The sequence below is a fragment of the Homalodisca vitripennis genome, chromosome 2, assembly GCF_021130785.1.
Source record: "Homalodisca vitripennis isolate AUS2020 chromosome 2, UT_GWSS_2.1, whole genome shotgun sequence".
In the NCBI taxonomy this organism is placed as follows: domain Eukaryota; kingdom Metazoa; phylum Arthropoda; class Insecta; order Hemiptera; family Cicadellidae; genus Homalodisca; species Homalodisca vitripennis.
This window is the reverse complement of record NC_060208.1, coordinates 46,560,089-46,587,928: the sequence shown is the minus strand read 5'-3', so window position 1 is coordinate 46,587,928 and position 27,840 is coordinate 46,560,089. Positions and strand designations below refer to the sequence as shown.

Below are 27,840 nucleotides of genomic sequence, written 5' to 3'. Positions count from 1 at the left end.
GCAAAACTAAGTAAAACAGGCATAAAACTGAGAAAGAACCTTCATTAATTTTTTCTTGTATGAAATATATCTCCAAGCTTATACGTAGAATTTGAGAGCATGTTGTCTGAAACACGATATTAAAGTAGTAATAGAGAGGGGAGGATTATCTTCCTCTATATATTTATCATTTCATTTTACTTGGCGTGCACTCTACCAAGGGTATTGAACCAATCAATTCTTACCTCCTTGATGTTGTTGACCAGCTGCACCACCTCCTCCGGCGCTCCTGTCAAATGAGCCTCGAATTGCAATGGCTCTTTCTGTCAACACAACATAGATATTATAATCAAGGAGTGCTAATACAACAGCAAGAAGTATCATGTATATAAAACAGTTTGTAACTTAATAATTTTTAAATGGTTCTACATAGAAAAACTAAATGTATATTCTACGTGAATAATACCTACTTTTCACATGTAATCTGAAGTGTTCACTGAAGAGTTGGCTTAATTTCAAAGTTTTCAAATGATAAATATCTCCTCTCCTTTGCAATACACAAAGGTATTGTTTATCATTGTATATGTATTAATAATTATCAAAACTTCTATTTGACACATTCATCAAAATCATAATATGTCCTCTCTGTAAGTGTGAAATAAAAATAAAACAGTGTTTCAAGCACCTTTAAAGTACTACTACTGGGCAAACCCTAATAGAGAATTTTTAATTCCCATTAAAGACACAAAAATAGAATCTTTGTTTGTACTGATAGACAATTTTTTTAAATCACAATTTTACTTAGGGGTTCCAGAATTAATGTATAAACTAAAATTAAATTGTTTATCATTATGGTACTTTATGTTACACTATGTATGGATAAGAAAGTTATAATAAGAAAAGCAATCAAGCAGTTTTGTATAAGATTTTGTACACGGGAAGAAGGACTACAGTTAAACAATTTTCATCTACAAATGTCAAAATGAGTTTGTGAGGTCAGACCTGACTTTTAACTTCCATTATAAATTACTTCTTTGTCTTTGGACAAAGTTTCCTAAGTCAGAATGACATTCCACTCTGGTGATGAAATTGCATCCTGAGGCAGGTCTCAGACTACTTCCTGTCCCAACTTAAGATGATTTTCAAACATTGTTTTCTTTTATATCATTAACACCAGTAAATGGAACAAAGTGGAAATATTTTTCAAAATTAATAATAGTCTACATTTGTACAATTATTGACTAATATACTTTTTTGGTCAAACCATGTTTATAGCTGTAAAAAATTGTATGAAGAACAGTTTTACTGCCTTTGATTAAATGTTGACAACTAGTATTACAAATGTTACTAAAATGGCATAAATCCCTATCTCCTCTAAATTAAATATTGAGTCTTAATTTTGGGTGAAATGTAATTCAAACTTACCGGCCCTGTTTTTTTTTTTTTTTTTTTTTTTTTTTTTTTTTTTTTTTTTTTTTTTTTTTTTTTTTTTTTTTTTTTTTTTTTTTTACAAATTTTCAAGAAAACATCATATAGATGATTTTAAAAGCAAACATTTTTATTACTCTAAATTTTTTTGAATTAAATGTTCACCATTTACAAGAAAATAAATCATTATAAATATAAACAAGATCTATATTAAACCTCTCTTTACAAATAATCATCACATTTTATTCTAGTACATCTCATATCTTAAAATTTAATTTTTAATCCGTATAAAATACAATTGAAATCATACAGACACAAATGGCATTACAATGCTGACTGTTCATAAGTCTCTGGTATTGTGACAGCGGAGCATTACAATGTATAAATTAGTAAAAAAGTTTTTGCTAAAATCTAGCAATATTGATCTATATTAATTAAATTAGTTTTCTTAAACAAAAATAAAACATACAATAGTGTATTATATTAACCCTTTTAGTACCAACGTTTTAATATCTGACCATCTAAAAACTATGATTATAGTATAAATGTATAAGATTGTATTACAGTAGGATATAAGACAGTGGCTTTTAGAACAAGAGTCTAGACCAAATGGGTCTAAGAAATGGTACACCGAGGCATCCTACTGGAGTCCCGGAGGAGATATACGCGTAAATACTGACAGGTATTAAAAACAATCCTAATTAAAAGGAGAAAAACTGCTGTATTGATGTGCAACCAGCACAAAGGCCGGTGGGAGGAGAAGAAAATCAACATTTATGCACAGAAAATGCAAAAAGGGTTTGCATCCCAAGTGTTTTCCTTTTTATCACTGTTAAATTTTTATGTTTTTTGTAAATGCTACCCCACTTGAAAAAACTAGATAAATTTTACAATGTATAATTGACAGGTTTATTTTACAAGTGTGTTTGTTAATTTTATCTGTATTTTTCCTTAACTTTATTTTTGTGTAAAACCATGAACTTTTAAGACTTCAAAAATTGTGCAAGTTATTAGATTTCTAAAAAATGCCACAATTTTTTTATTTGTGAACATTTTACAATTAAATTTCAACAGTGTATTCATAATTTTGTGGACTTTACAGCAAATTTATTGAATAAAGCCCAGCTATTTTTTTCATCACTATAAGGAGGTCAAAATTGTAAAAATAACCGAAAACTGTTTAATTTAAGTAAATTGTTTTAATACAAAATATTTCAATTTGAGTCATGCTATTTTTAGTATTTTATTCCAATAAATTGAATTTTTATCTATAATTAAGTAAAAAAACCATTTAAATAGTGTAGAAAATAACTGAAGTATTAATGATTTACCAACACATTAAAAAAAGGTATAGAAACCCTCTGGCACTAATAGCTACACACTTGAAATAAATGCTTGGCACTGGTAGAGCAGAATTTGAAAAATACCTATGGCACTAAAAGGTTAATATTTAAATCTTATTTAATTAAAAAAATACATATATAGATAAAATATATGAATTTGTTAACTACCTCAGTACTTTTTTTGACACTAAAAAGACGAATAATAATTGAAAAAAAGTAATTTTTGTAATTATAAAAGCGCTTTTAATTATATTAATTAGAGGAGTTACCCGCAGCATCGCTCATAATTTGTTAGGTTTTGCACATGTATGAGCACTTCTGGCTAGACTGAATTATATTTCCAACACCAATGTTGAGTTTGCCTTGGAGCCGTGATCAAGAAAATCTGTCAAAAGTGTATATTTAAGTACATTGTAATTTACTACCACCTTAGTATTTTTGTACCATTGTTGATTTTGCCTTGTTTCCCGATCAAGAAAAAAATACACATACACAGATCTGATGAACCAACTTTTTTTAAAAGACAACTATGGTGGGTTTTATAACAGACTTTAAATTCATAGTAAAAGTTAGATTCTAACTTTGTTTTTTGTATCTATTATTCAAAACTTACTAAAAATTTAAAGTTAAAAGTACATTTTTACTAGATTTAAGTAATTTTAAGTTTTTACTAGATATCTTTTTACTATGTGCTCAACAGCGGTTGCATAAAAGTATAAAATAAGAAGTAAGAATAAGAATAATTTATTCACACAATAGAACACAAAGGTGTTCTGTACCAGCCAAAACATCAGTATAAAATCAATTATAGAAAAGCAACAGAACAGAACTGTTTACAATAGAGCATACAATCTAAATTTAAAACACAGAACATTCTGGTAACAATTTAAAATTCTTAATAAAAGTGTTGTTACACTTCAGATTCACTCTATGTTTTCAAACTATACAAGGAAATAATTTGGAAATAGTGGTTAAATTAATTACAAATATGGGTGTGCTGCCATAAAACAATGTTTATAGAGAAAAATTGATTATATTTAACAGGATCTCTCAATTAATATGCAACAATTTTAAAGAGACCAAGATGGGATTTTTCATTAATTTAGAGACCAATCAGGCACCTGGAGTTATTTTCAAAATAAGAATAGGTCTATATTCCTACTAGGATCCCTAAGAATGTCCTTGTAAAATTTCAATACAATTGGTTAAATAGTTACACGTGAAAATAAAACTAACAAAAAAAGACACTTTCATATTTATAGTATTATTAGGATTAGGATTAGAATAAATAATCTTGTATGAAAATATTTATAAAAATAAATAGACTCCATTTGAAATTAGCTGCAAATTACATTAAAATTATCATAAAGTTATTTTTTTTATAAATGAAAATCAACTGTCTTATAAATGAAGAAAAATAAGAGATATCACAGTTTGAACTTTATTCTTAAACAGTAAAAACAAGATGACAAAAGAAGTTTGAATGGTTTGAAAACTTTAAGAGTGTATTGAGAATTAAAATCCCGTCAGACAACAAATCCGAAGATAAATCCACTTGAAGGGAACGAATTCAATTTAACTTTGACATAGCATTAACATTGCACTTGGCTTCTTTTACAGATGGGATGTAATCTCTTTCCTCACGTTTTTACATTCTTGAAACAGCTTCAAGTATTACAGTGTCTCTGGACATAACTTGACCCAGAAATTTTAATCTTTATAAAACACTAACTAAAGCCTCAAAAAGACATTCGTTGCATTTACAGTATTAAATAAGGCAATCTTACACTGGCAGTACTCTCAAACAAAAAACACCTGAGAAATATCCTTTATTTTGCATATTTTTAATGGTTTTGTTAAAAACGAATTACCATTTGATTGGATAATTGGCTTTATAATTTTAGCCACTTCTAACCTGATACTTACTTTAAATTTTTTTATGGTTATAAAGAATATCTTTATTACAAACTGAGTAGGTGGCAAGACAAAGATACTTTAGAAACTTAATTAGAATTTAGTTGCTTACAAATTTCGTATTAGATGTGCTAAATTTTAATAGACATAAAATATGTCTAATAGACATGAACAGTGACATAATAGTGATGTTTCTATTAGAACATCTATTAGACATTAGTGTCATAGACAATAAAATAAATTGAACACGAATTTTCTTATACAATTTGGCTATTTTTACATCACTTGTTTCTAATGTAATTTGACCATTTGTACAGTTCTTATTAATGCATTATACTGATCACAATATAATTTCTTTTTACAATATATAATCAATCATTGTTTCATATGTTGTTTGGTATTCAATGACATTTTTATCACTCTGTCATTCAGAAACATTAGTAATTTCCTATAACATTATTCAGTATTCCTTCCATTTAATATTGTTCATGTTATTTTTTAAACTATGAATTGTTTTATGTACCTCAAGATGTTTCATTAAATCTCTTGTCTTAAAGATTTTGATGTAATTTAAAACACACTAATACTTTATGGCCCAAATTGTTATGAGATATGTAGTTTAAGTGGTTCCAAGATCCACACATAAATGAAACACCTCCATTTATCTGACTTCAAATCATTATTTCAATTTCATTCACTGACTTAATGATGAATAACTATCTCATATTATCAACAAAAGATACAAAACAAAATTGAAAGCTTTCCTACTTTAGTTTTGAAATACTGCTGTTTAATATTTTCCTATTTCATGATGTTTTTGGTAAGAATATTGTAACTTCTAGCTTTTAAAAAGTAATTTTGTTCTTTTACAACTTTTAATATTTATGATGTTAGTTAATAATTTCAGAAGGTACTGCATTTAATATTTATTGAATCTTATAAAATGACAATATATTTTTCCTATACATAAGGAATAGTATATTATTTTTAATATCAAATTTAATTACTACAACATTTACGTAGGCTATAACAAATTAAAGACTTGCTGTTTTCTTGAAAGGTTAATTTATTAAGTCATGTTTATATGTATAGTGATTTGTTCACAATCAGTGGTAAATTACAGTGTGTAGTTGCCTACAATTTGCAGATTGTTTGTGTGGGTTGCAGGGAAGGGGTGGGGGTGGTTAAATGCCACCTCCCACTGAAATATAGCCTACCAAATCTATGCTTTAATGAATCACGCCATGCTTTACTAGAACATTGTAGGTACATTCTGAAACACATAAAGAAGATTTCAATCAAATTTGCATCCAATTTTCAGTTTCAAATGATGATGTAATCTCTTGGATAAATATATTGCCAATAAATATATAAAACAAAACAAACATTTGTATGTTAATCTGCACTGATTACTGTATAAATAATAACTCAATATATTAATCACTAATAACTAAAGAATTTAGGTAGGATATGGAAGAGGAGGCATATTTGTACTAGACTGGAAGGATATTCCTGTTTTATGTCAAAGAAAAGAACACACTATATGAAAACGAAGAGGAATGATCTTACAATCTGGTAAAGGTAAGCCTGTCTTCCTTCCAATCTGACTTTCTGTCCTCTTTAATTATAAACCTTAATTAAGAATATAATATGATAAAGGGTTTTGTTTTGTTACCATTAAAGCAAATCTGGCCAGCAGGAGCGGCCAGCAAAATTTAAACCACCCGTAGCCAAGTTAAAACAAAAGTAAGCATAATCTTATACATGACATATTTATACAATTACACCAGAACCATATTTAAATTACAAAATAAACCAGAATTAGCCAACATCTGTTTTTTTATCGTTGAGTTGCAGATGTCCATGCATAGATGCAACACACACGCAGCAAAGTACAAATATACAGTTGGTAGACTATAGAAAATACCAACTGTAAGCAAATATTATTTATACAAGTATGTAAATTTGGTTATTTATCTGCGTTTCATAAAACAGAAAGTACAATAACACATTATAATGGTCGGTAAATTGCATACTGTAGATCAGCTGTTACGTCGTCCGGGCTTAGACTTACTTAAGATTCAGTGGATTTGAGACTTAGTTTCGACACTTCACTAGTCGTTATATTGTAAAATTGTGACTTCCCAAGTGTGTTTTAAGGACTTTTGTGAATTTTATTTATTATTATGTAATAAAATACTTTGAAAATATTAGTAATGGAATCAATTCAGAAATGCTGTGGTATTGAGAATCTTGATACCTGTAACCATTGAGGTATCGAATATTGGAATCGATCCATCACTAATCTTTTCTACACATAAGAATATTTAAAAATAGTAATTATTCCATGGATCTAGAGGGGGCACCAATCGCCTATGGTAGCTGTTCAAGGGATTTAAATATACAAGTCAATAAAAACCACCCGTGGTGGTAGTTCCAGGGATTTAATTATGCAGGAGGCACCACATTCCCCCATTAAGACTGTTCCATGGATTGAACTTCCCAGGAAACTTCACAATCCCCTATGATGGCTCTTCCAGGGATTTAACTACTCAGGGTATACCACAATCCCCAATGGTGGCTGTTCCAAGAATTTAATTACGTGGGTGGCACTGCAATCCCACCCCCAATGGGGTTTTTCAACTGGCTATTTTTAAGTAAGTTCAAACAGAGTAATTAAGAACTATTTAATAAAATACTAAATACTGAAAATGATCTAAATTAAGCAATTAAGTAGGCAACATTTTACCTGAAGGAAAGATTTTGTCAATTAATACTTTAGTTATGTTTACTATTGTAATTCACTCAAATGTAAAACAACAAATTCTGTACATCTGTTAACTTTAATAAACAGGGACATTTTAAAAAGTCAATTATTTTAAATTTTCTTAACATTGATGAAAACAAAACCTTACTGTAATGTCGTTGTAAACAAATCTGAATTTGGCTTTCACTTAAAATCTATGGGCCTCATGGAATGTAAGTTGCATAAAAATACAGGGTTATACAAAAATGTCTGTCTGTATGTATGTACAAAAAGGCCATTCTACCAAACAAATGGACCAACACTAATGGGATATAGTTAGTTGTAATTTATAAATATTCAGATAAGGTCTTCTTTATTTTAATATTTTTAGATTTTTATACATTAATTATGATTCATCAAAAAGTCAAAACAGCTAACAATAACTGTAGGAATGATTGTTACTATTTATAGCCCACTATTCTTTCAACAAAATGGAACAAGCTCTGACAAATCTTGTTGAAAATTGAATACCTATTCTAGAAGTTTAATAGAAATATGTCAAAGCCCACTACTCTCGATATCAGTTTCTACAAATTCAGTGTTTAAGTCAAGTTCATAATAAAAAACATTCAGAGAAACAATTTAGTATTTTTAAACTGTACATTATAAATCTTCATAAATCCATGTTTGTTATTCCTTTAAAAACTTGTTTAAATAATGGTGTTTTTATTGATTTGTTTTATTTGCAAAGTATATATTATTATTGAATTAAAAGTGACATTAACCGTTTTTAGTTTGCAATATTAAAATAGAACCATTGTGATTCTAGATATATTTATTTTAATACATTTTTATTATTATTCTTATACACTTAAACTTTATATGTATATATATAGTATATTTTTATACATATAATCTTTCTATGGAAAATACCTTCATAATATTATAGATTTTCCATAGTTCTTTGATAAAATGAAATTGTCCAAATAAATTATCAATACATAAAGGAAAAAAGTTTATGCCATATTTTATTACTATACATTTTAATTATGTTATATGTTTCAATCATAAGCATATAAATTCATATTTGTTTTTATTTCCACTGCCGTATGACTACGCTAAAACTGCACCAGATAATGTCATGTCTGTATTCGCTAATTAATAAAGTTCTACCGGAAAACAACTATACACCGCTACCACTACTGCAGGTAGCGTGACTTAGGCAGGGTCAGGGTCAATATTGATCACAGACAAGAGCCACTGACCTTAGCCACTCTACCACTACTGATCAATGGGCACTGTGGCTATAGTCAGTACAATGTTGTGGCAACCTTCTCCACTGATTCACTGGGGTTAGTCCGGGCACTTTTACTCCAAGAGTCTCCTGATAATTCTTAACTCATTAAACCAAAATAATACAACTTTTGATTTTTAAAACATTTAAAAATAATTTTCAAAAAATAACAATAGTCAAAATTTTAAAGTTCTCCATATTGATCATGTTTCCTAACAGCCTTTAAAATTATATTTTTAACACAACAAACAACTTAAATTATACCATTTCATACAGATTTTTTAGAAAAACAGACAAAAATATATATAAAAAAGGTTGGTAAAAATGTTGTATTACATGAACAATTTGTGTAACAATTATATATAACTTCATATCCCTTTCTGACTCCATCCATAGAAATTATTAAAAATACTTTTATTCAGATCTAATCTGTGCCATAACAATGCACAGATGTGAAAGTGGTTAACTCTTGTAATCCTAGAACCACTTTAGTCCATTTTGTTTATAAACCATACAAAAATGATATGTGGTTTATATATAATACTTAGCCTATTTAAAATGTAATGTTCAAAAACTAAACGGCAATGATGTTTAATGATTAATCCAAATTTAATTTTTTTTGACATTGTTTTCTTTATCTTATATAAGAGCTGCAGCTTAATCTGTGCTAACATTTAACATTTTCCACTGATCCTTGGCACTGTCCCCATGAGGGGGTGAAGAGTTGCTGATGCACCAGAGTGGTTTCTTAGATCCTATTTTGAAGTAAAGAATTTTATTTTAAAATCTGAATGAATTAAAATGAAATTCCCTCATTTTTCTAAACAATATTTGCTCACTGATCCATAGTATTAATCTCCCTCCCACTGCATCTCCACAAGTAATGGTACAGAATAATTATCATAACTGCACACTTTGAAAAATCCTGGTTCTATAATGAATATTAACAAAATACTGGAAACACTGGCCTCATCACTATGCTGTGAGTCAGAGAAAATCTCAATAGCCAATATCTCACTGTAGATTCACTCTTGAATATCAATCACGTACAAATCAGTCACAAACAGTATTGACGTATCTCTCATCAATAAAATAAACTCTCCTGCAAAACTGCTCACATGATGCTATGTGTGAGTCCTGAATCCCTGACACTTCATAACTGTCCAGTATTCCACACATCAATTTGAAAAAGTAGAGGCAAATTGTTCAATGAGTCTTCTGCACTGTAAAAAGCCTAACTTCAAGAAATGTTAAGAAAAATAAATTCACTGTTTTAAATAATTAAGTCCAATTATTTGTGTAAACTCTTTACAAAGACAATCTTTAATTAGCAATATTGTATAATTCATGTATTATTTTTAAATATATGTAACCTAGTGATAGATAAAAATATAGAAAAAATATACTAGTAGGTACTTAAGTATAAATTAAAACATATAATACAATAAGAATCCAGATATATTATTTCATTTAACTGAAGATGTTGGGAGAAATTTACAATATCAGAAATCACACAAGATCTAGATTTTATTTTCACTGTTATATAAATTCCATGAAATAACAAGGTAGTAATACACCATACCACGTGTCATGTAGCAGGCTTTGCTGAGGTTGTTTGTAAAATTTCAAATCTATACCTAATTTTATTCTTGAGATGTGTGAGACAGACATTCATACAGAAAAGAAATCTTTACATCCCCTGGGCAGACAAAAGAGAAATTGTATCAGCCCTCAATGACGTTCAGCCAAATTCCATGGTTGGAAATTTCACTAAAGAACTCATTCATCTCTATACAGAAATTACGTTTCATACAAAATTACAGTCTACAGCTGAAATTCTCAAAATATCTTGTTACATGATAAATTTACACTTTTGTTCAATAAGATAGATTTGATAGCAGTGTTAAAATAATAAAAGTTCCGGTAAGCTAGGGAGGGTACTACAATGCAAATAGTGCTCTGAAATCGAATCTTGTCTTACGTTGAACATTGGTTTTCCACTCTAATATTTTTTTTCTCTTTACTCTATGATTAAAAATGTCACATGTTAAAATCTCACATGCATGAACTCAGTTTGTTTATAAATTTACTTATTCTGCTATTTTCTCATTGCCATCATGGTTATCCATGAGACCAATGTAAAAAATATTTCTTAAGTCTCAGCCAAATCCAATGGAGTGACACGCACAATCTTCAAACTCAGTGTTGATAGTACATAAATGAAGCTTCACACAAAATTTCAAGTCTATAGGTCAGTTTGTTTTTGAGTATCTGAGTATTTGAGTTCGTATGGACAAGGAGACAGACAGAAATTAATTTTTTCCAGCCACACAAGTGAAAAGTTTTGCTAACAATCAACCAATTAACAAAATTATACTTTATATCCAGTCCTCCTGACCTGTCTTAGGGTGTGAACAGGTTGGAGTTGGGATGGACTCTAGTAGCTGGATGACTAGTAAGCTTGCTGCTATGTATAAATTGTCCCACAGCTGCTATAGTGCAGTCATTGAAGCATTATTGGTCCGAATTTTTTTACTGTGAACCGAATTGCATACAATTTTGGAATTAGGTCCATCTTACCCTTAACTTCAAAAGTGAAAATGATTTAAACTCCGCAACCACCCTGGGGGTGGTTGCCACCCCTTCTCGGGGGTGAATTGTTTTTTCTTCTAAATAACCTCGGATATCGATAGAAGGCCTAATTTTAAGCAAAAAATCATCTATACAGTTTTTTGAAAAATCCAATAATTTTCAAGTTATTGGCAATTTAAAATTCGCATTTTTTTCACGTTTTTCATCGGTTTTTTGCAAATATATCCAAAAATATACGTTTTATTGAAAATATTATAAATAACAAAATTGTAGCAGGTAAATAAATAAACAATTTGGGTTTTTATAAAGTATTCTAAGTGCAATATTAAGCTAGATATTAAAGATCAAAGCAGTTTTTTATTGTGTCTGAAATTTAATCGATGTGGTCAATGCCATCTAGCGGCGAGCAGATGCATTTTAGGCATTCTAATAAAAAAGTGTTTTGTAGTGCTTGAAATAAGCTTTAAAATGAGCACTATTAAAAGTCTTTTTGCACGTAAAATAAGTGAGCTGTATTGCAAATAAGAGGAGCATCTAATGTTTTTTCTTTTAAATCAATGGGTTTCATAAGTGCCATTTCCACCAAAATTAAAACTAATCGTATTCCGCCTAGAACTAACTTTATTATGAAGAGTTTGATAGATTTTATCAGTTTGGGTGCTTCAGGATACATATTTTTCAAAAAAAGTCACGATTAAAAAACATTCAAATTAAAAAGAAAACCATCTTTTTTCATAATATCTCCAAAATGACGACATATACGGATAAAAGTGTAAGAATGAAAAATTTAGGTATTTTTCTGACAAAAAATTTGGGTTTCTTGTTTTTTCTGTCAAACAAAAATTGACGGAGATATGATTGTTTAAAGACCGCGTGGCAGCGCAATCACAGCCTCTCTTAAGCCCTTTAACCCTTCACCGTTTGAGAAAAAGGTTTTTTTACTACATATTGCAATGAAGGATGTTGTAGCTCTCTTAATTACCTTTACAATGGTTTTTTATAAATTGTGATAGCATGAAAATTGAAGGAGTTATGGTCCAAAAACTTATCATATTTTTTTCTACTTAGTAACTGAAAATTTCTGAGTATAAATATCTGGAGCAATGTGAAAGTACGCAGTATAATAGAGACCCAAAACTATTGTAATGTGTACATATATACATAATATGGCTCACATATTTTTGAAACGTAGGCATGAATACATACAAACGTTCTTATATGTATATATAACACATTTGAGTGAATTTGATATAATTTGTAAATAATTTATTCAATAAATGGTAATTTTTTTACTCTAAATTAAATTATTTTTAAATATATAATCATATATATTTACTGTTTTAATTTAAGGGTAGTTTTAAGGGTAGAAAAGCTTAAGAATATGATAATCATTTTGAGAGTGTGGAATAATATTTAAATCCTTTTTATTTTACAAAAATTTTTTTATCAAGGGGTAGTTTTCAAGGGTTGAAAGGGGGTTAAAAATTTGATAATTATTATAGAGAATATAAAATATTACTTATTCTATACTTACATCTTTTTATGTCATACCAAAGTATTTTTTTGTGATTTTTTCAATTTAGGGGTTGTTTGCAAAGGTTGCAAGATTTTCAAAGGGTTGAAAATGATTTTAATATGAGGTAATTGTGTTAGAAAACACTTTACAATTTCACCACTTACTATTATACATGTTTTCTAGCGATAAAATGGCTCAATTTCAATTTTCCCATTAATTGGTTGTTTACACCCCTTAAACATAATAGGCGGAGTTCAGATCATTTTCACTTTTGAAATTAAGGGTAAGATGAGCCTAATTCCAAAATTTCATGCAAATCGGTTCACAGTAAAAAAATTCGGAGGTAAGACCGTATTTTTCGCTTCAATGACTGCACTACTAATATAAATGAACACACTGGTACCTTGCATGTTACCTAGATGAACACTGGAAGGATTGGTACCTCGATTGTTATATAGCTCTAAACGTGGTGGTAAACACTGGTGCATGTACAGTGCTATATCCCAACCACATGTCTTCAAATGTCAAAGCAAAAGGTGTGTGGTGTTGGCATTGGTGCTACTAACTGGTGTTCAAAATGTATATTGAAAAATTATTTTGAAGCATATTTTAATATACCAGAAATCCATGACGAATATTTTTTAATAAAATTAGGTAATTGTGAATAAAATTAACTCTTAAACAATAATCATCATCTCCTAATAATAATTATTCTGTGCACGTTTTGGTAAAGTAATCAGTGAACTCTTGAAACAATGCTTTAATGATTACAATGGTATTAAAATAAAATACTCTTAATCAAAAATAGTCAGGACGACCTATTTGAAATTAATACTGGTTAATGTGCGGTTAAACTCAAGGTTATCAAGAAATACTGCACCCTCTTAAAATGTTCTCAAATTGATGAAATTTAATATGTGAGTTTAATTTATAATAACTTTAAGTACTTTAACATTTTTAATTTTTAGCATTTTTTAACCAAAAATATATTTGTTCCTATAAAATTATGTTTTACATTTAAAAAGAACATTCTACTAAAAAACAAGTATAATTATTTTATTACATTTTTACAATACATAGGTATTTGAGTTTTCAATACTTAAAATACAAACAAATTTTAAATATTTGCAATTAAAAATGCATTTAGAACCATGTGCTCCAAATAAAATTAACCTAAACTGCCAGGTGGTATGGAGACAGTGAAATACAATATCCAAATTCTAAAAAAAGTGTTTTTACCATATCAAAGCACTATTTATTTAAAACACTTTCCAGACAACAAACAGTGGTGATAGCGTACATGATGAAACGTTTAATTAACCGCCCTACAAGACCCAATTAAATGTACTTTTCCCTAATTGCATGTTACTCAGCCCAACCCATTGCTTACTCAATGTTAGAGCATTTATTAGCTTGCTTATTCATATGTTTTAAACCAATGTGTATCAACAGATAATAAAACTACAAAATATTACACTTAAATTTTACATGCTGATTGATTTAATTGCTCTCTTATGCTAGAATTGTTACGAGTTTGCATTTCACAGATATAAGTTACACTTCTAATAGCTAAACATAAAAAATAAATTATGGATTGACTGAATTATATAAATTAGTATAATAGTTTAATTTAAATTGACGATTTGATTCGCCAGTTTAACATGAGCACTTGAAAAGATTTTTCTGATCTTGTAATTTTGCAAGCATACCAGATAGAGATATTGTAAATAGAAACTTAATTATTAATCAACCCTTGATTAGTTCTATTAGTGAGGAAATGTAAAACCACAATATGACAGAAACTAACTGACAGTCAGAGGTATTGAAAACCCATCTTACTGGGATATACTTGATTTACTTTATTAAATGAAAAATTGGGATTTGTAAAGGAATGGTGACAGGCATATGGATCTCTGGGAACAACGCAGAAGGCTAGAACTGAGTAACTTTGATGTCTGTAGAATTTGTAATAAAGAAGAGTCTGCAGAACACTTCTGGCTGGTCACTTTAGCCATCTGAAAGCATCATCTGAATTGGATTGGAAAGCTTTTTCAAAGCTCAATTTGTGTGAAAGAAGCAGTCTCCAGAACATAACAGAATTTTGTAAAATATTCTGCTGTAAGGCCTCAAACGCCTAACCTTAAATCATCCCTAAATAGCCTAAAATCACCATCATTCAGCTTCAAACCTACCTCATCTAGTCTCAAACCACCCTCTTGTATCCAGAAATCATGAATGTGGTGTGAAACTGTGTCTAAAAATGCGAAACGTCTGGGACAAAAACCGTATAGATATTTACTGCTAAACAATAGATATATTATTATAGATTTTTATGACAAATTAGACATACATATAAAAAACATACATATGTTTGAAAAGTTTATTTAATAATAAATATTTTGAAAAAGTATTTTAATAAAAAAAATCTTTTATAATAAGGATAATGCTGGTTTTTTAGTAAATTGTTAGGAAAACAATAATAACAGTACAAGAATAATTATGCATAAAATAAACAATACAAACAGAAACAAAAATAAAAAATGAATTTTCACATTTAGATAAAAAATGTAAAGATCAAGAATGAAAATTACTGTAACTGTCTTGAAGCATATTACTTAGCTATTTTATTTTTGCTAAATCAGCCATATATATTAAAACTAAAAAGTAAACATAAAAAGTAAACAATACAATGTTTGCAAAGAATAATAGCTGATAAACCTGTATTAGAATATGTTAACATTTACTCCAGTTCAGTATTTCAATACCTTAGCATTTAAAACATTTCATGTTTGAAATAAATTACTGTACAATGGTTCCACATAGCTATTTTACAAGTTATATGTACGAAAGAAAAAAAATCAAAGAATAATGGCATTTGGTAAAATATTGACATGAGTAAATCAGTTAACGATCCAGTAAATCACAGCACCAGTTAACGAAAAGATGTATAAAATTTTAAACAAATTAAAGAGTTTAGCTGTATATACTGTATAAAATAATGCTGTGACACTGAAAGAATTTAATGGATAATAAACTACACCAATAGGATAACAATAAAACAGTGACATTTTGCACATCAAACAGGAAATAAAAATGTATTCTGTGCATTTGTTTATTTCTGTATCCTGTAATACCATGTCTTCTCTTGTGGAAAGCTCTTGGAGAGTCAATAAAACATCTTAACAAAATAGTCTAAGCATTACTCGTGCAATGTACAGTTAGAAAAAATTAGAGAATTATAATTATTTTTGAACAATCTAAAAATCCCTGTATTTGTAACGCAAAATTCCTCTAACTAAAATGCAGAACTAACATTTCAACAATCAATAATGGTAGGATGTTATCCCACATCGCACATGTTGTATTTGCTATGTGAGGAAGACTAAAGAACACATCAATATTTCATCAGTAGAGGGAGCGTACAGAGAGACCCAAGGGTTCTACAAGATGGTGCTGCGTTAATGTATTGTATATTTTAAGATTCTGCGTTTGTACCGTTTTCTCCTTATGGTTGGTCCCAACTTCACATGCAAAAACGATTCCATCAATTTTCATGGCAAATAATTCAATATTTCTTGCTATAGTGAACATGTCTGAACACAGGCAACAAATTTCAAGAGTACATTTCTCAGATTTTTTGCTAATTATTATATTTAGGGCTCTCAAATGACTCTTTTAATTTGAAAAAATCACATTTTTGTAACTATCAGCTATGCTATTCAGAGATTTATGAAATTGTAAATTCATGTTTGACCTTTAGACAATAGACAATATTTTTTATGTGCAGTTTCATTAAGAAATTAATTGTTGTAATTTTGTATCATATTTTAAAAGTTCTAAAAACTCTTGATTAAGTATATGGATTGCTCCAAAATCCAGTTTTGTAGTTCATTTTTTTATTAGTTTCCTCTCTTATACTAGAGGTTTTAAGGCAGTGCATTGATGATTTTGCACCAAACATAGGAAGGTGTTCTAAATTGTGTTGTTTGCTGAATAGGAAGACTAGTCAGTTGCTATCCTAGTGAAGTACAGTAGATGTAATAATGATAACTGCAAGTATGTGAAGTGATGTCACTGTTAAAAGCTCAAGTGATTTGACGGCTCATCTGCAGCTATCTGTAGGGCATAGGGTAGAAAGTATTCCAACAGCTTTTTTCTGTAGGACCAGAATTTTGTTAAATGTTGGCTTCAGATTTTGCGTCCCAAGCAATTAACCCATATCTAATATGACATTCTACCATTGCTTAATAAGCTGTCTTGGCTAGGTCCAGGCCTGCTATCCACATTATTTTAACTACGAATATCCCAGATGAATATTTCTTGGTCAATGCTTGGTAAATATGATCTGCCCAAGAACGGTCAGCATCAGTCCTAGAAGTTTTGATTTTTTTCTGTTGGAATATTGGGAATAACTGGTATTTGTTCATGTCTTCTACTAAAATTAATATGTATGGTTTTCGATGGATTTACAGCTACTATTGGAGTGCTCATTTTAGTTACTTTTGGAGTGCTTTATGAAGATAAAATGTTTGCTACTAATTCATGTGATGTGTCATTTGTAAATAGAAGAGTTGTATTATCTGCATACATTTTAGTCACTACATTGTCATCATTGATAAAAGTGGAAAAATAATTTGTGAAAAGAATAAACAAAAAAAGAGCACCCACTGAGCCTTGTGTCACTTTTACCTCTACTCACTGATAGTTGCTTTGATCCCAATATACATTTTTCCCATTCGTTCTGAAAGAACATTCTTTTGTATTATTTTCGAGAGTGTTGATATTAGCGAAATAGGGTGGTAATTTTCTGCTTTGATGAGAGATCCTTTCTTGTGTTTTGAACACATTTTGACTATTTTTAAAGTGGAGACAAATATTCTGAATTAAATGGTGTATTCGATATGCTGACAAATGGAGATACTAGTTGTTTGGCACCGTGTATCACGACTTTTGTAAAAACTGCATCCATTCCAAAAGACAGCTTAGATTTTAAGGAGGATATTGTAGGAGTGACTTCCTTTGTGTTTGTTGGTGTTAAAATTAATAATTGGGAATCACTTTGTGGCAGGATAATTTGGAGGGTTGTTGTTGTGTCCTTAAGTTGCTCCTGATTTTTCTAGCATTGTATTAGTATCATCATAAATGGTTTGTAGGAAATGTAAAATATAAAAGAGTTTCCTAGATTCATACAGAATCGAGATATAAATAATTTTGTAATTACAACCAATTAAACCAAAATTATAGCAAATGTTTTACTGTATAGTAGTAAAATTGTAAACAAAACATTTCTTTGTTTTATTTTATTAACTTTGAAGCAAATAACAATTATATCAGTATCAGCTAACAGAATACAGAGATTGAGAGATTGTAAATTGCTATTATCAGTTTATAGCTGTTTAGTGGCATTTTATAAAATAACAGAATGACCAGTGTATAAATGAAATACCTTCTCTTAACTATTTAAGCAATGAAAGCATAATCAAAGGCTTATTCCAAGTTCATTAGGAAATTTGAAATTTGTTTTTAATGAGATAAAGAGTGAGGGCAACTTAAAATTCTTAAATTGCTATTCCATTCCTTGATCCATCAAATATAATTGAATTAAAAACTAAATCAACTTTCATCTTAGTCCAATAATAATAATGGCAAACCAGTTGAAATTGTAATAATAGAAGTATTAATGGGTGTATTTAGATCAGAAAATAACATGATGAGATAAACGTCTTATGTAACAATAAACAAATTATATATCTTCAAAAATACCAAGCCATTATTATAGAATTAAAATCTTAGAAAATCTTTCCATGTGCAATATAGCTTGAAAATATTAGTTCCAGTAAAATATTTGCACAAGGTACTTCATTTTATGACTTAAAACATTTAATCTCATTGTGTGCTATTTCTTGAAAGAAAAAATAGCTGCTACATTTTACAAACATCGTAATTTTGTCCAAACAAGTATTTACGAAATTAGATAAAATATTATAGATTACCCAAAGGACAAAATACTATTTGATAATAATGTTGGCATCTGATACAAACAATACTGGCTGAATAAAAACAGGTCAGCAATATTTGATTAAGTTAAAGGTTATATAAAGGAAATATCACTGGGACAATGGAATTGACAAAGATGACCCATGAGATAACAAAGTTGACAATTTCAGTTTCACTAATACTGTACTGTGAGAACACAATACTGTGACACAATACACGGGTTAGATTAAAAGCAATTCAACAATAGCAATGTATTTAATTTAGGTTTATTTGAGATTTTTGTTTTTTAAATAACAAAAATGTTCATTAGTATGCTTAGCTGATATTTCCTACCTTGCATTAAATTTAGTCTCAGCTAAGGAAAAATTGAAAAGTTTAATAACCTAGAAATTTTGGGCCATGAATTTCTATCTAGTGACAGTTTTTTATGTTCCTTACAATATGTATTGCATTCAACCAATATCTTTGAGTAGACCTATAAATGTGAGAAAAGTCAACAAACACTTAAGATGTCTTAAACCCGTTATGATTCATGAAAAACAATTTTTACTAGATGTGGGATAAAATAAGTAGATTTAGTCAAAATATAGAAAACGTTATATAATGACCAACACCCAGATCAATATAAAAATCAACTAATAGTTTATTACTGATAAAACTCAACAAGAATATATGACATAAAAAGAACATTATGGGATGGCATGAGAGCCCCGTTACGTGTAGTACTTCTGCTCAAAGCAGACTAAAGAATCCATCAATATTACATCACTATGGGGACTTGTAACTCTGAGCTGGGGCCGTGATAATGTACTGTATATTTTAACATTGTTCACGTCTAAAATTTCTCTATATGTTTCTGTAACACTTAAATATATCTGGATACAAACGCTGATGATAAATTAAACATTTCTTTAACAAAATGTTAAGATAGGTTTTATTTGATGTTTTCCTATTCCATTACTCATATTTTCTGAACGCATAATGGGGTTTAAAAATGCATAATACCAATACTTTTACTGCTTACTCTTTCTCTATAAAAATTACATGGGCTAAGTATTGTTGCTGACCAAAAAGTTCATGTTTCATTACAATTTTGTTTTATAAAATAAAACAAAACATAATTCAAAGAAATAAATATTTTATGATCACTAACACAACAAAGTACAAAACTTTTAGAGAACTCTTACAGGAGCAGTTAAAACAAGAAATACTTTATTTGAATAATAAATGAATAATACACTGCCAAAATGTAGTTATTTAATATATTTAGGATTAGGTTAAACATTTTTGGGTTACCGTTTACCATACATTATAACTTTTACTCAAATGTGGTTTGAGTCATTGATTAGCAATTAATGGCATATATAGAATATTCCAGAATTTTAATCAAACTAGGCAGATTAAAAAATCTTTGTTTTTAACAAAAATCATGATTATTTAGGCAACAATAATTCGGATTTTTTAAAAATCTTAAGACAAGTTTTTAGTGAAAACATTTGCAAGTGAAATTTATAAATTATACTTACATACAAAGTTTCATACACTTTTTACCAAAATATTAAGTAGTTTTTTTAGAAAACATTGTTTTCAATTAAACCTGATTTTTGGGGATGAACAATTTAAGGGGCAAAATGAAATATATTATAACTTATTTGTATATTTTCTAAATACACCCATTTGTAGAAGTGTTTGATAATTTCAGATGCCTGTGTGACAAAAACATGCAGCATGCAAACGGACAGTAATATTTGTTGAGTTTTTGTTTAATTGGGTGGTTCTAAAACTGTTATTTACCATAAAACCAAAGTGGATCTTTTTCACCATCACAATACAACATTCTTCTATGCTATATTTGGGTTACAACATAAAAAACAAAAGTTTTGGGAGAGGTAACATTTATCTTAGAAGAGTCATCTATTACAAGGAAAATTGAACATTGTTAAGTCCTCAATCATTCTGGGAAGCAGCGAAGAAACAACAGACTATTGAAATATTCACGCCATTAATACAGAACCGCAATCTTACTAAATCTTTCCGGCTCCAGAGAGCTTTTGGAGTCACAGCTACAATAAAATAACAACAGAAGATGTTCTATGTTTGACTCTTGATTTTGTTCTTCTGCTCCTAGACTGAAAAAATATCTGTCTCTTCGGTTTTTATATGGCATATATATATATATATATTTTTTATTATAATATTTTTTAAGGAAAAGGACAAACTTCTTTATATGAGGATAATGGTTTAGAAAGACTGAAAGCATGAATGCCTGACTTAGTCTTGAGAGAAAGAGTTTGAAAGATCTTTAGAAAAGTTAATGAGGTCTGTTCCCATGTGCTATAAGGCATGAAAAAAGTCATACAGTAAAAACCCTTTCCTCAGTTCACAACATAAAATTAAAGTAAACAGACTGGTTTTAGAAAAATAACTTGTGAAACATATATTTTTATACTTAAAGAGGTGAAAAAACCCACTTTAGTGGCACCCCCAGCCTAACCGTTCATGTATTACAAAAAGAATTATTTCATCCACAACCAGTGCTCCATATATAATATGTTACACCTCAATTTATTACTCATATACCTACAAAAAAACATCTTTTTATATTTTTTTATTTACTGTATTATAATTTTACTGTGTAAAAAAATGTAAAACAAAACTTTATCACAAAATACCTTTTTATACTTAACTGGTGGTCTACAAAGGGAACAACCCAAAATACATATGTACAATAGCCAGTAACGCAACATATGGTCTCGCAGACTCTACCTTGTTTTTCAATAATAAATTCTCACTGAAGTTGTTTTGACGTTTAAAAGAAATAACCGAAAACAACACTGCTCCTTTTTATAAGAATATAAATTTCTTTTTCATTACAACACTTACACAATAACCGTATAGCACTGTAACCTGATTATTATAACAGAGTTAATTTATAAGTAATGTGTAATTTTATTACCCTCACAATATTTTTATTTGTTCTATATTTTAACTTGTATTTCTGTCAAAAAGATACAACACAGTTGTTATGTCTTTAATCTGGACAAATAATAATGACTGTCTATAACTTATGTACTGCCGGCTAAAACATGGAAAAAAAGAAGAGAAATAAAAACAGAATTAGTATTATAATTGAGAAGGAGGACGGGTAATGTTGTATAGAAGTATAAAACAGATGTCGGAATGTAGATTTCAAAAAAGAATTCATGAGAAAAGTATGGACAGGAGACAATGAAGACCCATGATCAAACAATTGGATAAGAAGGGTGAAGGAACATGTGTTATGCTAAACAGACCTTGTGATGCTGGAAACCAAGCTTAAGATGATAACAACAATTTGAAAAGCATATAATAAATACCAGATTCAAAACTGAGTATAACGCATTAGATAAATTCTGCATAGATAAATAATAACAATAATAATTCAGTCAGTACATTCAATTGATAAAATAGCACTGTTGATAGTTCACTGATATTGCTTGTTGGATGAAATGGATTGCTTGACATTTTATCGGAATGATATCGATAAAGTTAAAAGGTTCACAACATGCAATTTAGTGAAAGGTTAAATGCAAGGGAAATGTTACTGGGATAGAGGAATCAACAATACTATCCCAAGAGATATCGAAGTTGACAATTCCAATGTTACGGATATTGTTGTAATATTGAAGGATATTGTTCTCTAACAACACAATATTGATTGTCAATACTAAAAAAAATACACCAAAGACATGTAACTTTCTTGAGACATGTTTATGTATTTTTAACTTAATTTTTTTTAATTATATTTTTATGTTGACAATCTTTTCATCAGGATATGGTTGTTCCATTGTGTTTTTACACAAAATCATCTTTTTTACAAGAAATTTTATTAAATGAAATGAAAAATATCTTTATTAGAGGCAAAGTTAGGATTACAATGCTATGCAGACTTGTTATAATTTTAAAGTGACAACATATACCATATAAATTTAATCAGTCAGAACATCTACAGCTTAAAAGACTTTTCTTTAATATCAATACCATGGTTTTAGGGAAAGAATAACATAAAATAGGAGTACGATAGATTACATATTGCGTAATGGGCTTTCCTAAAATTTCATGCAAGACTTAAAATCTACAGCTGAAATTATTCTTGAGATATGCAGTGGAGAGTTAGATTACCCTAATGCTCAGCCAAATCTCATAGAGGGACATGCCGTTGCCTATGTAGAAATGAAATTATATGCAAAATTTCAAGTCCATAGCTCAATTCGTTCTTGACATATCCAATGGAAGAGACATACAAGCTGATAAACAGACAGAGGTAGACATAAGAAGAATTTTGCCGGAACCATTAGTAATAGCTTAGCAAAATATATAACATTTTAAGTTCATAGCTCAATTTATTTTTGAGATCTCACTCTGAGTTTTAGGTCTTGCTAATACTCAGCCAAATTCCAGAGAGGGAAATTCACCATGATCAAACTCCATATTTTCTATATACAAATAAACTGATATAGAGTATTGAAGACCTAACAATACATAATAGAAGTCTTACCAACCAGTCCATCAAAGTAACCTAATTGCACGTGTTACTATATCAAAGTAACCTAATTGCACGTGTTACTATATCAAAGTAACCTAATTGCACGTGTTACTATATCAAAGTAACCTATACAAAAAACCACAAGAGAGTGCAGTTGAGGGAGGAGCCTATTTTGCCCGTGACCTTGGAGCGGCCAACGAGAACTGAGCGACGTTGCCAAACTTGTTCCCCGCTGTAACCACAAGCCGCGCGAGTCCAGCGTTCTTAAAATACTTAACCGTTACGCTCGAAAGAAATGTTAGAGCTGTCTTGAATTAATTAACTACGTATTACAAAATGTAATTTTAAGGTCATTTTAAAAAAAAGTACATTTCTGTAGCTTATTTCCATGTTGAGTTAAATGGATTGAAATAAATTATTGTATTATATTACTCATATACGAAGATTGTAGGATTAAAATCTTTAGCCGAAATATAAATTAAAAAGAAAACATAAAAATACCGCAAAAACGTTAATTTCCCGTATTTAACAGTTAGATAATGCCATTATCACTGATATATAATAAGGCATTACATGTTTGCATAGTATAATCATGTTATGTTAAATGGATTTTCAATTTGGTAAGAAAGTTATCAAATACAACTGAAATATAATATATTTCATATTTATTTAAAATGTATAATATATTCATAAAGAACATATTATGTTCTTTTCCATAAACATACTTATTCAGTACATAACGGTGGGAATTGTTGCCGCAACGGTTTTGTTACGCACTTCGGTTCTCATAAATTTATAACCATTTGAAAGCATTTTTCCAACCTGGCTATTAATAGTCTTGAATCTGTGTTATGTAAAATTGTTTTCACAAGTGGGTGATTTAAATATTTAAACTGGCCATAGTTGAAAAATCATTCAGCACAAGTATTTTTATAATATGAATGCACTTTCTTATAAAATTCTAAAGTAAGTTTTAAAATAGTAGGCCCTAAAAGTTATTTAGTGGAAAATTTGATTATTTCATAATTTAAATATATAATTGTTCGATAATTTTAAAATTGATTATATTGTTAAATTTTTTAAATTATTTTTAATCAAGCAACACGTCATGCAGTGTCCAATATAAGCAACATGTATACTAATTTTGTGTGTGTTTAGTAATCGTTTAAAATCACTGAAAAGATTGTTGTATCGTATGGAAATAAGCAAGTACTTTACTCTGACTAACTGACGGGACGATTTGTTTGTTTTAATCGATAGTTAGTTTGTAATAACATTAATAAACTATACAAGTAATTTAAATATAATATAGCAAACTGTCAACGCATTTTAAATATTGTTTTTCAATTATACTGATAAGTTTTAAATGTTCAGTATCAGTGTTAGTTGTGATAGCGCAGCAGTTTATCAGCCACAATGCGCCAGCCGTGCCGGGCGGCAGCGGCAGTTGTGTGGCAACGTCGCGCAGGCCAGTCCATTCTATTGGTCGCCGCCAACTGCACTCTCTGGTGGTTCCTTGTATAATTACACGTGTTACTATATCAAAGTAACCTAATTACACGTGTTACTATATCAAATGACTGTACTCAATTTGTTTATTCTACGATTTTCTTCTTGCAATCATTGTTACCCATAAGACCAATATGAAAATGTTTGCTAACGCTAAGCCAAATTACATGGATTGACATGTACCGTCATCGAACTGTTTATTGTCTATACAGAAATAAAGCTTTAGGCAAAATTTCCCCACAGGTCAGTTAATTATTGACATATTGTGCAGACAGACAGGCAGGAGTGAATTTTTCCAGTCCCTGAGTGATAGGCTTCACTAACGCTCTTGAGAAAATTGTTTGGTTTATTGGAAATAAATATGCAGTATTGGATATTACTTAAAAAAAAAAATTAAATCTCAGAATCAGTTAATTCGTTTTATAACAGCCAATACCTCATACAAAGAAATCAATACATGCAAATAAAAAAAATTTCACAAGTCACTTTTCAAATTTAGGGATTTAAAAATTTATTTCAACTGAATCAATACAGATTTTTGAATCATTTTACTATTTTTTATGTATGGAGGTCAGTAAAAATTATATTACTTAGCGATGGGATTATAAAGCATTAAAAACATTACATTACAATACTTTGAAATAGAATCAATTATTTTATCACTTCTAGTAGCTAAAACAGTACATTAGGAGATATTTATTTGCACTACCTGTCCTTACAAAGAACTATTATGAGTTAAATTAAGTTAATATTTTATTTTAATGTGTACAGTTAGTAAAGCCTATTGAAAACGGGTCTGGAAAAATTTCTCTTCTGACTTGTTGTCCACAGGGATTACAAATTGAGATATAGCCTAAAATGTTTGATCGAACCTTCATTTTCCCATAGGCAAGATTGAGTTTGATGGTTCATATCAATCCATGAGATGTAGACTACATAATCTGACCAGTATGCCGTTATGGATATGTTTATGACCACAAAAGAGAGGAGGATCAAGGAAACAGGATTCCTCCTGGCATGATTATAGGTCAAGTTTCAGTACTTTTTGGTAGTAGTTAGGTCAAGGCAGTTTTCTTTTTTTTTAATGAGAGGAACCAATCCCACCAGAATGTTGTCGACAAAACATCCATTTCTCTAAATCTTTTAAGCCTGTTACATGACACATAGTCTGGTGTACTCCTACCATTTCTAAAGTAAAGTTAAATGAAAAATATATAATTTTAGCCCTGCGTTAGTCGCGCTCCGCCTGGAACGTCGTTGCTCGCACACGTGCTTGAATAATCCATATAAAACACTGGTTAAAATTGAAAACAGGTCATAAATTATAAAAACCTTTATTTATAATGTATTTAGAAAACAAATAAGTGAATAATTTATGAATAGTTTAAATGTTTTTATATAGATGTAATTGAAATTTATGTGTACTTCAACTTACATTACAAAATTAAAATTTATATATCCAATATAAATAAAATAGTAAAGAAAACATTATTTAGAAATACTAATAGAACTTAATAAATAGAACATAATCATAGAATGTTTAAGAATATTGAGTACAGTAACAATATTTTGTATAGGCTAAGGTAAGTTCAGTGAAGTAAATATAAAAGTTGAAAATTATAAGACTCTGATTTAATCTCATTCATCAGTGCCCATGTTTTATGGTCCATCTAATGGGCGGTTTAGACACAGCCTTAGGCCCGTATGCTCGCCGCAGATGTAGATTCTACAACGTACACGTCTTACTCTTGTTTTCCTATTTTGTTTGCACGTACATAGCGAACATTGTCCATGACTTGTTCCTTCCTCCGAAGCTTCTCCTAGACGAGGAGCTGGCACCCCGGCAAGGGCTCTTACTTGTGTCTGAAGTTGGCTAGGAAGGTTGTTCAATGTCGCTCTCACTTTATAGAGGTCCATACACAACTCCCGGCTGACATTTTTGAGATAAGATCTTCTTGTTACTTCATTCCGTGTATTTGATCTTCAAATGATAAAACTATTGACTCCTCCAATGTTCAGCATTGCAAAGAAAACGAGAGGCCACCGATTAGTCATTCTAGCCACTCAATAAGTTGCCATCATTTCATGGAGGGTATCTACGCCTCCCTTCGTAGTGTTATAGAGAGCCAATATTTCATATTTAGAGCACAGCAAATTCTAGCGTCCGCCAAGGAAAATATCTTGATACCATATCTGGCTGGCTTCGACTAAATTCGTCACCAATAATGTAATTTTTACTTGGAACTTAACGCAGAAGTTGGAGGATTCGTTCTTCTTCTTTCGGATCCAATTTCAAAAATTTATATGCATAAAATATTTTTTTCAATCGCAAACACTTACAGTTACGCACGGTTCATAAGTCCGGGAACATACAAACACGAACAGTCGCGCACGGTCTCGAGTACCGGGATAGCGGCTACACAGATAGGCGCGCCGGAATGGCAGACCAGGCCGTAAACAAAGCCCTTCTGTTGCCTACAAGGTAACACCAAACACTGCTTTTACGGCATGAAATGGGGGAGGGGATTCTAGAACTCAGCTAGAGAAAAGCACATTGCATGTTGCCAACTCCAACAAGAATAGCATAAATAATTCTCGCGTAGCGGAATCAAGGACCGTGCGCGACTAACGCAGGGTTAAGATAGCTGATTGCAAAGATTTATACATGACTAATATCTAGTATAATCAAAGCTAATATCTTTAAAATAGCCTGTGTCTAATGAGCCATAAAATAACATTGAAATGAACTTTAATATTAGTGTTTTTGACTGTTTTACAGGAGCAGCTATTCTAAATAACATACAGAAATGTACTATCAAACAATCAATGCCATTATGTCATTCTGCCATTTACCAAAATTCTGTAATGAGAAAAAATGTACTTAAATCCTTCCAAGAATATTTTTTGTCTGAATATATTGCTATTTATATCATTGTTTATCTACAAGTTATAAAGAATTTTTATGGTGGAAACAAATATTATTTAAGGAAATGTGGA

General features: G+C 29.8%; 1 protein-coding gene across 2 annotated transcripts in view; it reads right to left on the bottom strand.

Moving 5' to 3' along the window:
- The window catches only part of LOC124353884, a 148,769-nt gene that overhangs the window by 67,137 nt on the left and 53,792 nt on the right, over positions 1-27,840 (bottom strand). For both annotated transcript variants that reach the window (XM_046803927.1, XM_046803928.1), the window contains exon 3: positions 225-302. In XM_046803927.1, coding sequence (XP_046659883.1) covers positions 225-302 — 78 coding nt within the window. The remainder of the gene's footprint in view (positions 1-224; positions 303-27,840) is intronic.